Source organism: Carlito syrichta, unplaced genomic scaffold (genome assembly GCF_000164805.1).
Source record: "Carlito syrichta isolate Samal-C Ts95f unplaced genomic scaffold, Tarsius_syrichta-2.0.1 Scaffold306593, whole genome shotgun sequence".
NCBI classification, from domain to species: domain Eukaryota; kingdom Metazoa; phylum Chordata; class Mammalia; order Primates; family Tarsiidae; genus Carlito; species Carlito syrichta.
The window spans coordinates 183,121-198,492 of record NW_007250689.1 but is presented as its reverse complement, the minus strand read 5'-3'; the positions used below and the strand labels follow the sequence as shown (position 1 = coordinate 198,492).

General features: G+C 49.0%; 1 protein-coding gene and 1 pseudogene across 1 annotated transcript; both read right to left on the bottom strand.

Moving 5' to 3' along the window:
- Positions 1–20: 20 nt before the first annotated feature.
- Positions 21–2,928, bottom strand: LOC103265457 (annotated as a pseudogene).
- A 5,063-nt stretch (positions 2,929–7,991) lies between these two features.
- Positions 7,992–14,279, bottom strand: LOC103265483 (olfactory receptor 13J1). The gene is given in 5 exon segments (XM_008063144.2): positions 7,992–8,207; positions 11,469–11,816; positions 13,091–13,785; positions 13,788–13,916; positions 13,919–14,279. Coding segments are annotated over 5 exon segments (1,449 nt in total). The 5' UTR covers positions 13,980–14,279.
- Positions 14,280–15,372: the final 1,093 nt, after the last annotated feature.

Here is a 15,372-nt window from a genome sequence, read left to right as displayed (position 1 = left end):
GAGACTCCAACAAAAAAAAAAAAAAAAGGTGAGGGGATGGGAGGGGCCTAATGGAAAATCAGCTGAATAAGAAGGTGGGGCCTGATTTGGGGGCCTTGAGGACTCAGGAGAAGAATTTGAACTTAATGCTATGGAAATGGGGAGCCATAGAAGGTTACTGATCAGAAGAGTGATAAATCAGTTCGGGTTTGACCAAAGTAGCAAAACCACTATGAGTGATGCAAGGAATTTATTAAAGAGGTTAGACCTATGCCATCATGGGAGCAGTTTGAGAAACCTATGCAAAACAGTTACCTCTGCATTTGGTTTTGGGCCTGAAGCTGCTACGGGTCAGCTGGGCTGGCAGTCAGGAAAGAGCTCTGCGTGACTGAGGGAGAGCAAGGGCACACAGAAAGAAAAGCTGGAACCTGTGTCTGGCTCTCATGCCTTCCATCTCAGTGACACAGAGGGCGACCTGCAGGAGAAGCTGATAGCTCTTGCCATGAGCCACACTTGGCCCAGGACTCAGCCCAGCTGAAGGAGGATCTGGTGGAAACTGGATGGACTGCATGAACAGGTAATGATTTGGCCAGCAAATCACCAACAGCATGTGAGTACTCCTGCAGTCGCCAGTCCTGTTTCACTCTTGCCTCTTAGATCTCAGGTGAATTTCTCTGTGGTCAACCCTAACCCAGACCTGCACTGGGAGGGAAATTCTGGGAAGCAAAGTACCATCCTAGTTTGGTTGACCCAGTCAAAGCCACCACAAATGAGGTAACCAGAGCTTTCTCAGGACAGATAACCTGCTAGCGGCCCCTGAAGGATGATGGTCAGAGAAGAGGAAGCAAAATCTCCAGTAGCTCCAGTAGACTCTAGGGTGCGGCAGTCATCAGGCGAATCTCATACCTCTCTCTCTTCTCCCAGATGCCTGGCAGCTATGTTTCTCCTCCACCTTTATGTCAGATATGGTCACGTGCCTTGTAGCTGCCATTGTGTTGGCCAGTGAAATTAAGTAGAAGTAGCAAGGTCTCTGAGTGGGAGCTTTCAGAGTCAGTACAGGCTTTGTCTCTTTCCCTCTCCCTTTTGTCATGGTGACCAGCAATGTCCCAGCTGCTTTGTCATCTAGAGTCCCAGAAGGATGAAGACCAGGATGCAAAGCAGAATCCCAGCCAGCCTCTAATGGACTTACAGCACGAACAAGAGACAGACCTTAATGGCCTTAAGCCACTGAAGAGTTGAGCTCATGGACACAGCGCAACCTAGCCTATGCAGACCAACAGGGATGGAGAACAGTAGCAGCAATGGACCACTTTCCTGGAGAGCAGACCTTTTCCCAGCAGAGCTAGGGCAGCAGCCTTTACCTCTGTGTTCCTTAGGCTATAGATGATAGGGTTCAGTGAGGGCCTCACAACCCCGTAGAACAATGCAATAATCTTATCCCAGCTGGGACCCTTGGCCTTGGGCTTGAAATACATGAAGGGAATGGTTCCATAGAAAACCACCACCACTGTGAGGTGGGCAGAGCAGGTGGAGAAGGATTTGTGCCGGCCTGCAGCTGAGGCCTAAGGATGGCAGCCAGGATGAACATGTAGAACAGGCAGATGAGCAGGAGTGGGGCCGGCATCAGGACAGCTGTGGCCACCATTAATGCCAGCGCATTGAGGGAGATGTCCCCACAGGCCAGCTTTAGCACGGCCAAGGTCTCACAGAAGTGGTTGATGACATTGTGGCCACAGAAGCGGGGCGCCAGGCGAGGATGGACTGTAGCAGTGAGTTGGCAAGGCCTGTCCCCCAGCTCAGCATGGCCATCCATGCGCATGTCTGCCCATTCATGAGCTCTGGGTACCTGAATGATTGGCAGATAACCACATAACGGTCGTATGCCATCACAGCCAGGAGCAGGCACTCTGCAGAGCCCAGCGCCAGGGTCAGGTGCATCTGTAGAGCACAGCCAGGGAAGGAGATGGTCGTCTGGGCTTCCAGGAAGTTGACTAGCATGAATGGCACAAAGGAGGAGGTGCCACAGATGTCCGTGAAGGAGAAGTTGCTGAGAAAGAAAGACATGGGGTTGTGCAGGCGAGGGTCCAGCATGTTGAGCCCGATGAGGAAGGAGTTCCCCAGCACATTCACAGAGTAGATGCCCAGGCAGAGCACAAACAGGACCATCTCCAGGTGACAGTGCTCACGGAGCCCCAGCAGGACGTATTCTGTCACAGCTGTCTGGTTTGCCCCACTCATCTCAGTCTCTCTCCTTTTCCATCTGGACCACACAGCTTTTTGGAAAAAACTCTGGCTGGCCTGGGAGCCAAATGACCTGGATGTGTGACCTGCAGCAGGTCAGCCTCCCTCTTGGGAGTTTAGTTTCACCATCTGTGTAACGAGGGAGCTGGACTTCAGATCTGCAAGCTGGCCTTCTCAGCTCTGCAGTTCACATTCCAGTCTCCTGGGCTCCTCTCTCCTCTCTCCTCTCCTCTCAGGGTGGCCTCAGAGGAGGCAATGGAGTAGGATTCTTGTTTGACACGCTCCTTTGGAATCCGAAGTGTTCTTGGCATCTTTTCTAGGTTATGACTTCATATGGACTGAATTATGCCCATGGGGTTTCAGATTTATTCACCCAGGAATATCTATTGAGTGCTTACTCTGTGCTAGTATTAATTCAGGTACTGGGTGATAGCAGTGCCTGAAAAAGTGGACATAAAGTTTCCACATCTGTCACAGGTATGCCCCCCTTTCCTGAATCAGGTGAGATGAGCTCTGGAAGATAGGTAAGTGAGGGATGGTACTCACCTAGTGGTCCTTTGGGCCATGAAAGTCAAACATTCCAGCTCCACAGGATGTATAATTCTGATTTCGGTCATCTCTCCTAAGAAATCATAAGGTCATTCATTGATTTTTAAAAAGACAGACAAACCGGGCTCAGTGGCTCATCCTGTAATCTGTGCTTTGGGAGGCTGAGGTGAGTGGATTGCATGAACCCGCGGGTTCGAGACTCGCCTGGGCAACTTGGTGACACCTCATCTCTACAATAAATCAAAAAAATTAGCCGGGCATGGTAGCACACTCCTGTAGTTCCAGCTATTTGGAAGGCTGAGGCGGAAGGATCACCGGAGCCCAGCAGGTCGAGGCTGCAGTGGCCGGAAGCAGCCTCTGCACTCCAGTCTGGGTGACTGAGTGAGACTCCAACTCAAAAAAAGACAACATACATATCTCAACAGAGTTATTGGTCACAGGACCTAACCCTAGTCATGAAAGCCAAGTGACTTGCTTCTTGGCTTCCATGTTACTTTTTAGGATAAACGGTATTGGCGCTGATGCCACATGAGGAGAGTCAGACGCCAATCTGTCAGAAGTGTGGTCAGTCACTGAAGAGTTTTCATTGCCCTGCTGAGCTGGTCTCACTGCCTTCTATGGAAAGGCCAGTGGCAGGTATTCACAGGAGGAGCCCAAGTGTCCCCAGAGCACAATAGTCTTGTTAGGACAGGACAGCTGTCTTATGGCCATGTGGTTCTTTGTCTGAAGGAAAAATAGGAGCTGAGCGTGAACTTTTATTGTTCAGAAGATATAATCCAACCCCCTCCCCGCCTCCTGCTCTTTACTCCTGGATTGACTGTGAGGACAGTGTTCTGTGACAGCGATAAAGCATTGTCTGTCCTGCTAGATTTTTTTTTTTTTCCTGTTTACTTGTATCCACCATTTGTAGGAACTGCAGGACACAGCCTTTCCTGAATAAATCATGTATTTTTCCAGCTCTAAATCTTTGCCCAACATGGAGGCATACCCTCCCTTCCTGCCCTGTGGGGGTGTTCCCGCTTAATCTCCAGAGCCTAGCACTGTGTCTCTTCCTCCTTCCTCCTGTCCCTTGCAGTTACCTGCTCCCTCCTTGAGCTCCCGCAGCCCTTGGCCGTCTCCCTGTGTTACTGTGTGGTGCACCTGTCTTCTCTACTACACCTTGAGAGCAGGACGCTGCCTCCTTCCTTCTAGCACCTCACCCAGGGAGGGCTGCCAGGGGCAGACGCTCAGCAGATGTAAACTGCATGATTCCCAAACCCAGCTTTGCTTCTCAGCTTCAGCACAAATTAGCTGTGTGATATTGACCAAGTCACTTGGCCTCTCTGAGACTCAGTTTCCTCCTCGAAGACTGGGGATGCTAGCCTGGTGTGGTGGCTCACACCTATAATCCCAGCACTTTGGGAGGTGGAGGCGGTAGGATTGTCTGAGTCCAGGGCTTTGAGACCAGGCTGGGCAACTTGGCAAGACCTCATCTCTACAATTATTCAAAAAAACAAAAAAACAAAAAAACTGGGTGTGGTGGTACGCCTGTAGTTCCAGCTACTTGGAAGGCTGAGGTGGAAGGATTGCCTGAGCCTAGCAGGTTGAGACTATGGGGCCATGAGTATGCCACTGTACTCCAGCCTGGCCAACAGAGGGAGACTGCAGGTCAAAAAAAGCTGGGGATGCTGTGTACCTCAGAGGAGACATGCACGTGTAGGTGCTTCCTAGATGGTGCAATAACATGTTGTAATTGAGGTCCACCTTCAGTGACAGACACCTGCTGCACAAGGGCTGTCATTGTTCAGAGCCTGTGAGGTTTCCTTCTTCTACCCTGAATCTGGGTGATTATTAAAGGACAGTTTCTGGAATGTACAGGGCAGTTGGGTAATCTAGGTCTATAATTGTCCTTAAATATTATCCATGTGAACATCTACAGGTAGGATTTTTCTTGCTGAGGTTTGGCAAACAATGAGGAATTACCCAAGTAAATGAATGGCTCATTCATTTACTCATTCAACAAATAGTTATTGAGCATCTACTATGTGCTAGGCCCTGTGCGAGGTGCTGGGAATACAGCAGAGACAGATGCGGCTTCTGTCCTCATGGAGTTTACAATCATTCACTCACTCAGTGACTTTAGATACATCCCTCTCTCTCTCTCTGGGCTTTAGACTGCTGAGATTCTTTTTGAGTCTGGGATGTGAAAACAAAGGAAAACCTAAAATCTGGAGAGAGGAATGATACAAGGGCTTGTTTTTTGCTGGGTATATTGTTACAAAAAGACCTGTGTTCATTTCAACACGACACAGATGTGGGAATGTTTTCTTTCTTTCTTTTTTGAGTTGGAGTCTCACTCTGTCGCCCAGGCTGGAGTGCAGTGGCATACTCACTGCCACCCCAGTGCCAGCCTGCCGGGTTCTGGCAATATTTCTGCCTCAGCCTTCCAAGCAGCCAGAACTACAGGCTCACGCTACCATGCCTGGCTAATTTTTGATTTATTGTAGAGACGGGGGTCTCGCCAAGTTGCTTGGGTTAGTCTCGAACCTGTGGGCTCAGGCAATCCACTTGCCTTCCCAAAGTGCTGGGATTACAGGCTGAGCCACCAAGCCCGGCCTGTGGGGGTGTTTTCAAGCAAGTAAAGGTTGGGAAACCACCCGACTTGCGTGTCTCTTCATTACCCCTGTCTCTAACAAAAAGACCAAGTGGGAGTGGTGGAGGCATTTGAGGGCTTTTGTGCGCAGGCTCTGGCTTGCCTTCCTGTCTCACTCCACTGCATCCCGTACACACCTGCCTTATTGGACCACGCCTTGTCGAGCTTGTCCCTCTCCTCAGGCAGTTTTCTCACCTGGAGTGGTCTTCCTCTTCTATTCATCCTTCAAGGTTCAGTTCTCATACCACCTTCTTATGCAGCCTTCTCAGATGCCCTCATAGAACTGACTACCCTGACAACAGGATGATCACACAGCTATTAGCATAGGTTAATTTCATTTTGCCTTGCATTGTAGTTCTGTTAAATATATCTCTCCAACTAGACTGTGAGCTATTGCAGTGAAGGGGCTATATCTGATTCATCGCTGTCACCTTCCAATGACTGCAGCCAGGAGGTGTCAGTAATTGCCATTTGAATCAAACTGACTCTTTATTGAGATTCAGTGCTGTTCTGCCAAAACTCTGATCCCAGCCAGGTGCAGTGGCTTGTACCTGAAGTACCAGCTGCTTGGGAAGCTGAGGGAGGAGGATTACTTGAGCCCAGGAGGTTGAGGCTGCAGTGAGCCATGATTGTGACACTACACTCCAGCCTGGGTGACAGAGCGAGACCCCTGTCTCTAAAAAAACAAAATATCTTGGCCTAATGTCTTACCTTGGATCAATGCTCCCTTCTTCCATAATACACTTGGCCCAACAGAGTGATGCAGCCATTGTGATCGCTAGGAGAAGGTCTTTAGAGTGCTGTCTCCTGCTTGTAGTAATATCTGTTCTTTCTGAGGAGCTGCATCAGGAGCATGGTGGGATTCCTCACAACTTAAGACTCTGATCACAACACATTCATGGAAATTAGAGCCAGCACAAGAAATCACAGGCTTATGGCCCCAAAGACATGAGTCTGTATCTAGAAAATACCAGGTTGCCAGGTACCAACAGCTCTGACTGCAACACGGGCACAGAGTGGGCCATGGGAGCAGCTGCTTTCCCTTAGTGGGAAAGTCCACATGGGCTAGGTTCTGCTGTGGTAACACACAACCTCATCATTTTAGTGGCTTAACATGGCAAAGGTTTATTTTTTCTCATGCTACATGTCTATTGAGTGTTTCCGGGGGCTCTTCTCAGAGACCCTGGCAGACAGAGCTCCATCCTCTGGGACATACTGGTTATTATAGCTGGGAAAGGACACACCAGTTCAATGCTCTGTCCAAGAAGTGACATATGTCACATCTGCCCACAGCCCACTGGCCCTGTGGAATCCTACCACATGCCCAGAAAGAAAAGAATCAGAAATACTACTGAGCGTATTTGGGTACAATGGCATTTCACAACACACTCAGAAAGTGACTCTAGCATCCATATGCCAATGTCTCACTCTGTCATGTCCTGGAAAATCAGTCACAGGGTGATAGCACCTTGAGTGTCTCTGAAAAGAATTGTCTAATTTCGCTCCCCACTTGCACATCTACTGAGAGGCAGGATGATGCCTAGATTGAGCCCTGGACTGGGAGGGAAGGGACCCAGGTTTGATTATTGGCCTTTGTTCCTTTTCTGCTGTATGATTTTGGTCAAGTTGGGACCCAGGTTTGATTATTGGCCTTTGTTCCTTTTCTGCTGTATGACTTTGGTCAAGTTTCTCCTTCTGAGAAGTGGAGCCATCAACGAGGTGATCTCTGGTACTCTGAACCCTATCCTCACATCTTTCTAGCAACTTCCAACATGACAGCCAATAGATCCAGGCTTACTTTGCAAGGTAGATAGCATATCAATCTCATTGGCTGGTAAATCTATTTTAACCATTTAATACTTCATAAGTTGTTTTAAACTTATGAAATTTTAGACTTCATAAATTATTTTAAAGAAAGGAGAGGAGCGTAACAAGAAGAAAGCTTCAGCTACAGTTTCTCTGAAACACCTGGATCTGAGAGTCCTGCTTTTCAGCTCCCTGGCTGTGTGGCAGGGGAGTGAGGGTGGGCTTTGGAGTCGGGTTGGCCAGAGTGCGAGTTCCAGCCCTGCCACTTGCTAACAGTTTTCTTAGCCTCAGCGTCCTTACTTGTAACATGGAGATGATTGCTATTTCCTCATGGGATTATTTTGAGGATCCAGTGAGATGAATCACATAAAGCTCTTAGCACAGAGCCTGGCACATGGTAAATAGTCAGTGGTATTGAGTTATTATTATCATTATGTCTCATTCTCCAAGCAAGTATTCTGTTTTTTAAACGTTTTTAAAAGATTTCATGAGAATAATCAGCATGTCACATGAATTTTTCTTACCTCCCACCTACTGGCCAGTGGCCTCCAGGTTTGTGGGGAGCTGGAGTCAGGCGAGCTGAGAAGGGGCTTGGGAAGTGTTGAGTTCATTACCAGCAGACGCACTGTGCTGGGATGGGTTGGGGCCCAGGCCATCCCCCTTCCATCCCCCACAATTTTCCCTTCCCTGAGGACTAGCCTCCTGCTCCCCTGCCTCATAGTCCACTTGCTCCCTGCTCTCAGGGACCTCACAGTCCCTGCCCAATTTAAAGTTCAAACTGCAACTACACGAAATCTGAAGTTTGGCAGCCGTGGGACGCAGACTTCAGAGATTCTGGGTTCCTTGGCCCTGCAGAGGTGAGGTAGGCACAGGAGAGACGCTGGACAGAGAATCTGAAGACTGGATCTTGCTGTAATCCTGTCCCTTGGACTCCCCTCCGCTGGACCTGGGTGTCTGGGCTGTGAAATGGGTTGTCTCCTTTCCGGGTTGCTGTAAGGATCTGAATTCATCAACGCTTCAAGTCCATTGCCTTGTAAGGTGTGAGACACTGAGTGCGTGTGAGGGACTTGACTAAGTCAGGACATCAGGCACATGAGCTCTGACCGCTTTCTTTCTCCCCCAATTCCTCCGCTTTGCTCCCCTCCCCTCTTTCCGGTCTTTTCACAGTAAAGAATAACAACTTGACACAGTTTAGAGACTAAAAACAGCCTTAAGGCAGAAGTTGCAAAATTTCATATTATACTAAGATTTGTCTCCTGGAATTTTTATCAAGAACACAAGTTGAAGTCAAAAATTGGAAGATAGTTGCCACTTGTTTTCTATCTGCTCATGGAACACCCCCCTTTAGCTACCCCATGGATACCCAGAACTCAAGGGGCTTAAAACAAACTCAGCATCATCTCCCTCCCCCACCTGCTGCTCTGGTCTTCCCCATCCCAGTGTCTCAGTGGGGAGCACCTCTGTCCACCCAAATAAGCTCCAATATTATATCTCTATCTCCTAAATATCATTTGACATTTATAATGTATATGCAGCTGACTCTTGAACAACATGGGTTTGAACTGTGAGGGTCCACTTGTACGCATCTTTATTCAATAAATATGTTGGGAAATTTTTTTGGAGATTTGTGACAGTTTGAAAAAACAGATGAACCACCACCTCTTAGACAGCAAGACCAAACCCTCCTCTTCCCCCCACCACCAGCGTACTCAATGCAAGGGTGGGTGACGAAGACCTTTAAGATACTGTACTTGCATTGAATGAACAGGAAATATATTTTCTCTTCCTTACGATTTACTTAATACCATTTTCTTTTCTCTAGCTTACTTTCCATCAGAATACAGTATATAGTATATATAGCATACAGAATGTGTATTTACCAACTATTTGTTGTTGACAAGGCTCTGTTCAACAATAGGCTATTAGTAGTTAAGTTTGTGGGGAGCCAAAATTTATACACAGATTTTCGACTGTGGAGCGGTCCTGCATTGTCCAGGGGCCAAGTGTAATCCCAAACATGATATCTCTCTCTCCCAAATGTTATTTTACATATGTAATACATATCTCCCCAATATTTCCTAGTACCAGCCTCTCCTCTTTGCTGCTCGCCTGGCCCAGGCCTCACTGAGGGCCTGGACTCCTGCAGGAGCTGCCTCCCTTCCCCACCCCCAGGCTGAAGCCCTTCCCATCTGTCCCCTTCCCAGGGCAAGGTGATTTTCCATTTAAAAATGAATAGCATTATTTTTTAAGTTCAAAGTCATGGTCATTATAGAGTATTGGACATTATAAAAAAGAATAATTAAAAAACAGTACTTATCTGTAACTTCATCACCCAGAGGAAATGACTGTTCATTAATATTTAGTCATGGTTTTCCAGAATTCCCATAATTTCCTACATACATGCTTTTTCATATATCCATAAGAAAATACTTTAGAAAAATAAAATTTGGGTTTTTTTAATTAATAGATTTTAATTGATATATCCTTTTTATTTTATTTTATTTATTTATTTATTTTGAGTTAGAGTCTCACTGTGTCGCCCAGACTAGAGTGCAGTGGCCGCTGCTGGCCCCCGCAGCCTCGACCTGCTGGGCTCCGGCGGTCCTTCCGCCTCAGCCTTCCGAGTAGCCGGAATTACAGGCACGCGCTACCACGCCCAGCTAATTTTTTATTTATTGTAGAGATGAGGTCTCACCAAGTTGCCCAGGTGGGTCTCGAACCCGCGGGCTCAGGCAATCCACTCACCTCAGCCTCCCAAGGCACGGGATTACAGGCTGAGCCACCAAACCCGGCTATTTTATTTATTTTTATCTTTTGAGTCAGAGTCTCACTCTGTTGCCCAGGCTGGATGGAATGTAGTGGCGGCACACTCACGGCCACCCCAGCATCGACCTGCTGGGCTCAGGAGATCCTTCCACCTCAGCCTTCCAAGTAGCAGTAGGTGTGTGCTACCATGCCTGGCTAATTTTTTGATATATTACAGAAACGAGGTCTCACCAAGTTGCCCAGGCTAGTCTCGAATCCCTGGGCTCAGGTGATCCTCTCGCCTCTGCCTTCCAAAGTGCTGGGATTACAGGCTTGAACCACTGCACCCGGCCCCTTTTTTATTTTAAAGATGTGGGACACAATTCAGGATTAGGTACGTAAGTGGTCGTTGTACAGGTGAAGTTTGGGCCTCCCACTGATTCTCATTTTGCCTGGTTTGAGATCAGTTACCCCTATTGATGTTAGGTACTTGCCCCTCCCTGGCAGTGCCCCACTTGGCTATCTCTTTATTATTATTATTTTTTTATTTTAAAGATGTGAGGTACAATTCAGGATTAGGTATACAAGTGTTCATCATACAGGTAAAGTTTGGGCCTCCCTTTGGTTCCCACTTTGCCTGGTTTGAGATCAGGTACCCTGATTGATGTTGTGTCCCTCCCTCCCACCGCAGGATCCCACTACTGCCAATCCCTTTCTTATAGTATTATGGTAAATGTTCAGAGTCCCCTTATGAGTGAGAACATGTGGTATCCTGTTCTGAAAAATAAAATTTGAATCAGACTAAAATATAGTGTTATGTGTTCTGGGTTTTTTTCTATTAATTACATTGTGAGCATTTCCCATCATCAAATATTCTTCAAAAATGCCTCCTAATGGCTGCATCCTCTTCCATTATTGGTCTCAACCAGAATTTATTTAAATGTTCTTCTATGGTTCGACATTAAGATGATTACTTTTTTGTTATAAATAATTGTCACATTTTTGTTACTATACTTAATGCTGTTATTAATATCCTTGTATATAAATTTTTTATTACACCTCTTATTACATGCTTAGACTAGATTCATAGAAGGAGAGGTGTTGGGTCCAGCGGTCTGGAAGTTCTTGAGGCTCTTAATTTATATTTCCAGCTTATGTTTCAGGATGCTCAAATGGATGTATTCCCACTCCCACCAGTATGACACCACCCACCTCACCGTGCTGCACCTCACAGTGGCCATTACAGTAAAACAAGATGAAAAATGGTAACTAGCCAGAGACTGTGCTAAAAGTCAATCTGATTGTAAAACCCAGTGCCCACAGATTAAAGTCCAAACTCCTGTCGTGCAGCCAAGGCCCAGCCAAACATCACAGCCACTGACAGTGTTCTCTCTGGTGAGGCAGGAGAGCTCTGAGTGTCTCTCCCCTCCTCTTCTCTGCGTCTCTGTTCCGACCAAGAGAGGAGTGGGAGAAGTCTGGGAGGGGAACTGTGGGCTTGTGCGGGGGCTGTGCTTACCTGCAGCCAGGTGCAGGTGAGCTGGACTGCTGCTTGGAGGCCGAACCTAGCTCTTCCATTGTTCAGATGGTGCCACTGAGGCAAAGGCAGGGCAGGGATGGAAATGCTGTGTGAATCTGGGTCTGTCCCCACTGAGTTCTCAGAAAGGAAAGTTGAGAAGATACTGAGCACCAGGAAGGGGCAGCTAGGCAGGGTGGTGGGGGTCGGGCAAGGAGGGGTAAAGCCTCCCAAAGCCAGGGGAGGCCTGGATGCCAGGCAGTGGGCACTGGCAGCTGCTGCTGCTGCTTCCGGGGGTGGGGACATGGGGGTGCAAGGTGGGAACGGGGAGGCTCCAGGCCCTGGGCTGCTCTGGGTAATTGGCATTCCAGGGATAGACAGGTCCAAGGATTTTGGACTCTGGGCTTCATTGCTGCCTCTACTGTTACCGCCTGGGTGGGCTAGGCCTTGCCTAGATGGATGTGGACTTCATCTCAGGTCTGCTCAGATTTGGGAAGAACTCCAGCCTCTGCCATTATCTCCCCTACGGTAACATGTTCATATATCCATTTAAGAAACTTAGGCCAGGCACAATAGCTTTTACCTGTAATCCCAGCATTTTGGGAGGGCCAGGTAGGAAGATTGTTTGAGACCAGCCTGGACAACATAGCGAGACCCCATCTCTACAAAAAATTGTTTTAAAATTAGCGCACCATGGTGGTGCATACTTGTATGTAGTTCCAGCTACTCAGAAGGCAGAGGCAAGAGGATCTCTTGGGGCCAGGAGTTTGAGGCTGTAGTGAGCTGTACTCCAGCCTGAGCAACAAAGCAAGATCCCATCAAGAAGGAAGGAAGGAAGGAAGAGAGAAAAACAAATTTGTGCAGGCTCTGGGGTTGGGCAAGACTAGACCTTGGAACAAAGCAGAATCTGACACTCCCTGCTCTTAGAGTAACACTGAAAACAACACAGGAGGGGCACAGTGAGAGAAGCAAAGTGGGGTGTCTTCCTGGTAGAGGTGGTATTTAATCTGGGCCTAAAGGTCAGTCCTTTCACACATGGAGCTGAGTGCTGGGGGTGGGTAGCTCTGCCTTGTGGGGAGAACCCAAGAAGAGCACAGGGCTAGGCAGTGCAGGGAATGTCGGGGTTCACATTTGGCTGCTGTGTGCGGCTGTGAGGAGGGAGGTTGGGGAGCAAGTCAGGCAGAGCCAGCTGGTGAGGGCCTCAAGTGCCCACTGAAGAGTCTCCACTTTGTCCTGAGAGCAGTGGAGAGCCACTTACAGGTTGCAGTCGGGTGATGCGATTACAAGTGCTTTTCAAAAAGCTCCCTCTGGCTGCCTGGTGGAGGAGGGACTGCCGGCAGGGACGAGACTGAAATCTTGAGATCAGCCAGGGGGTCTGCTGAGGGCTGGGGTGTGAGAGCTGGCCTGGGGCAATGGCGGGGGGCAGAGGGCGAGCTGGGAGCTGTTCTGTGGCAGGATCAGTGAGACGTGGTGCTGCCCTTCTGGGATGAAGATACCAAGCTGATGGCCCTAGCCTAGCCTCCTCCCATCCTCACTGGCATCGGCCTAGGGCAGCCTCACCGACTAACCTGACACCCGCACCCTTGCAGAGCCTGCCCTCCCTCACCTGGTGGCCCAGCTCCTACCCACACCTTCCTGCCGGCCTCCCTCACCTCCTTGTTCCCCAGGCTGTAGATGACGGGGTTCAGCATGGGTGTGACCACGGCGTAGAGGACCGTGAAGACCTCGTCAGAGATGTGGGCCTCCTTGTTCTTGGGTTTCATGTACACGAAGATGATGGTGCCGTAGAAAAGCAGCACAACAGCCAGCTGTGATGAGCCGGTGGAGAAGGCTCTGTGGCGCCCGGTGGCTAAGGGTACCCTCAGGATGGTGGCCAGGATAAGCGTGAGGACAAGCAGCAGCAGGATGGCGCCAGCCAGCGGGAAGGCCTCACTGAGTGACGTGTTGCCGCATGCCAGCTTCAGCACTGCCAGGATCTCGCAGGTGAAGTGACTGACCACGTGGCGGCCACAGAAGGGCAGCCTCATGGTAATGACTGTCTACGTCACCAACTTGAGGAGGCAGAGGGCCCAGGTGTCCCCCACCAGCGGCAAGCAGAGCCGGCGGCTCATGAGCACGGGGTACCTGAGTGGCCGGCAGATGGCCAGGTAGCAATCGTAGGCCATGATGGCCAGCAGCAGGTGCTCTATGGAGCCCGTGGACAGGCTCAGACACATCTGGATAGCACAGCCAGTCAAGGTGATGGTCTTCTGGGATGACAGGAGGTGAACCAGCATCAGGGGCACGAAGGTGGACGTGTAGCAGATGTCTAGGATGGAGTGTTGCCCAGGAAGAAGTGCATGGGCGTGTGCAGGCGGACGTCTAGCGTGCTCACCACCACGATGGCTGCGTTCCCCAGCAGGGTCACCAGGTACATGGCTGAGCACAGAGGGAAGAGCAGGCGCTCCAGACTGGGTAGCTGGAAAATCCTTTCAGAAAGAATTCAGACACCCTTGTCCTGTTGACCGACTCCATGCTGCAGAGTTCCGAAGGGACACACAACTGGGATGGAAGGACAGAGGGTGCAGGGTGGTGGGAAGCTCACGGAGCCCTTCTGGGATGAGGTGGATTGCTATGGTGTTTTCCAGCACTGCCACACTCTCCCTCTGTGCCTTTGGGCAATCTTCTTACCCTCTCTGGACCTCAGTTTATCCATGTGGAAAATGAGGATTGATGTAGATCAGCATTCTCTAAGAGAATGGTAAAAGAAATGTTAGTGGGCAATCTGAAAAATCAATCTGAGGCAGCACCGGTGAATACAAAATAAAGCTCTGTACTGCAGGACTTCTCAGAGTCTTTAACATGCTAATATGATTTGTGACTCTCCACAAGCAGTGTAGAGCATATACTCCCCAAACTTACTTAACTATGGATCCCCTTTTGCCCCATTAACTTACTACAGGTAAGTGTTCTATGAACATAGTTTGGGCAACAGTGGGCTGGATCAGAGGTTTTCACACTTTGACATGTACTAGAATCACCTGGAAAGTTTGCTGCAATGCAGATTGTTGGGCCCCAATCCCAGAGTTTCTGACTCAGAGGACCTGGGGATGTCAGTGCTGCTGGCCCAGGTACCACACTTGAGAACCACTGGGCTAGATGGTCTCCGAGGGGTCTCTGGCTTTAAGGAAGCCTCTGAGCCATTGCTTATGCTCTTCCCACTGTCTGGAATATCCTCGGCCTGCAGAAGTCTGACTTGTCTCTTCAGGTCTGCTGTAGTGTTCACACACAGCATACACTGTACCTCACGTTGGAGGGGTGCTGGCTTCTAAGCCCATCAGTGGGAATGTTCAGCTGTCCCCTCATGGGGCCTGCTCTACCAGCCACCTTGTGTGGATTGGCCTTTCGGCATTTGCCTTTGTTGGCTTTCTAGGTCTTATTTTTTTTTTTTTTGAGTTGGAGTCCCACTTGGTCGCCCAGACTGGAGTGCAGCTGGCCTCCGGCGATCCTTCCGCCTCAGCCTTCCAAGTAGCCGGAATTACAGGCATGCGCTACCACGCCCGGCTGATTTTTTGATTTGTTGGAGAGATGAGGTCTCGCTGCCCAGGCGGGTCTCGAACCCGCGGGGTCAGGCAATCCACTCACCTCAGCCTCCCAAAGGCGCGGGATTACAGGCTGAGCCACCGAGCCCGGCTTAGATAACTTTCTTAAGTGATAAAACGACTTTTTTCCTCTAAGTGCTCCTTTAAATCAATGGGATAGAAGTCTCTAGATAGTAATGCACATCATGATCAGGAAGTATGTTAATGAAACTGTAATCAGAAAATGGCAAACATGAATAATATATTTTAGAGCATAAAATAACGTGATATACCTAACTTCGTATGCTCTCCTAAACGGAAAATGTATGTAGTAATGTGCATTGTAT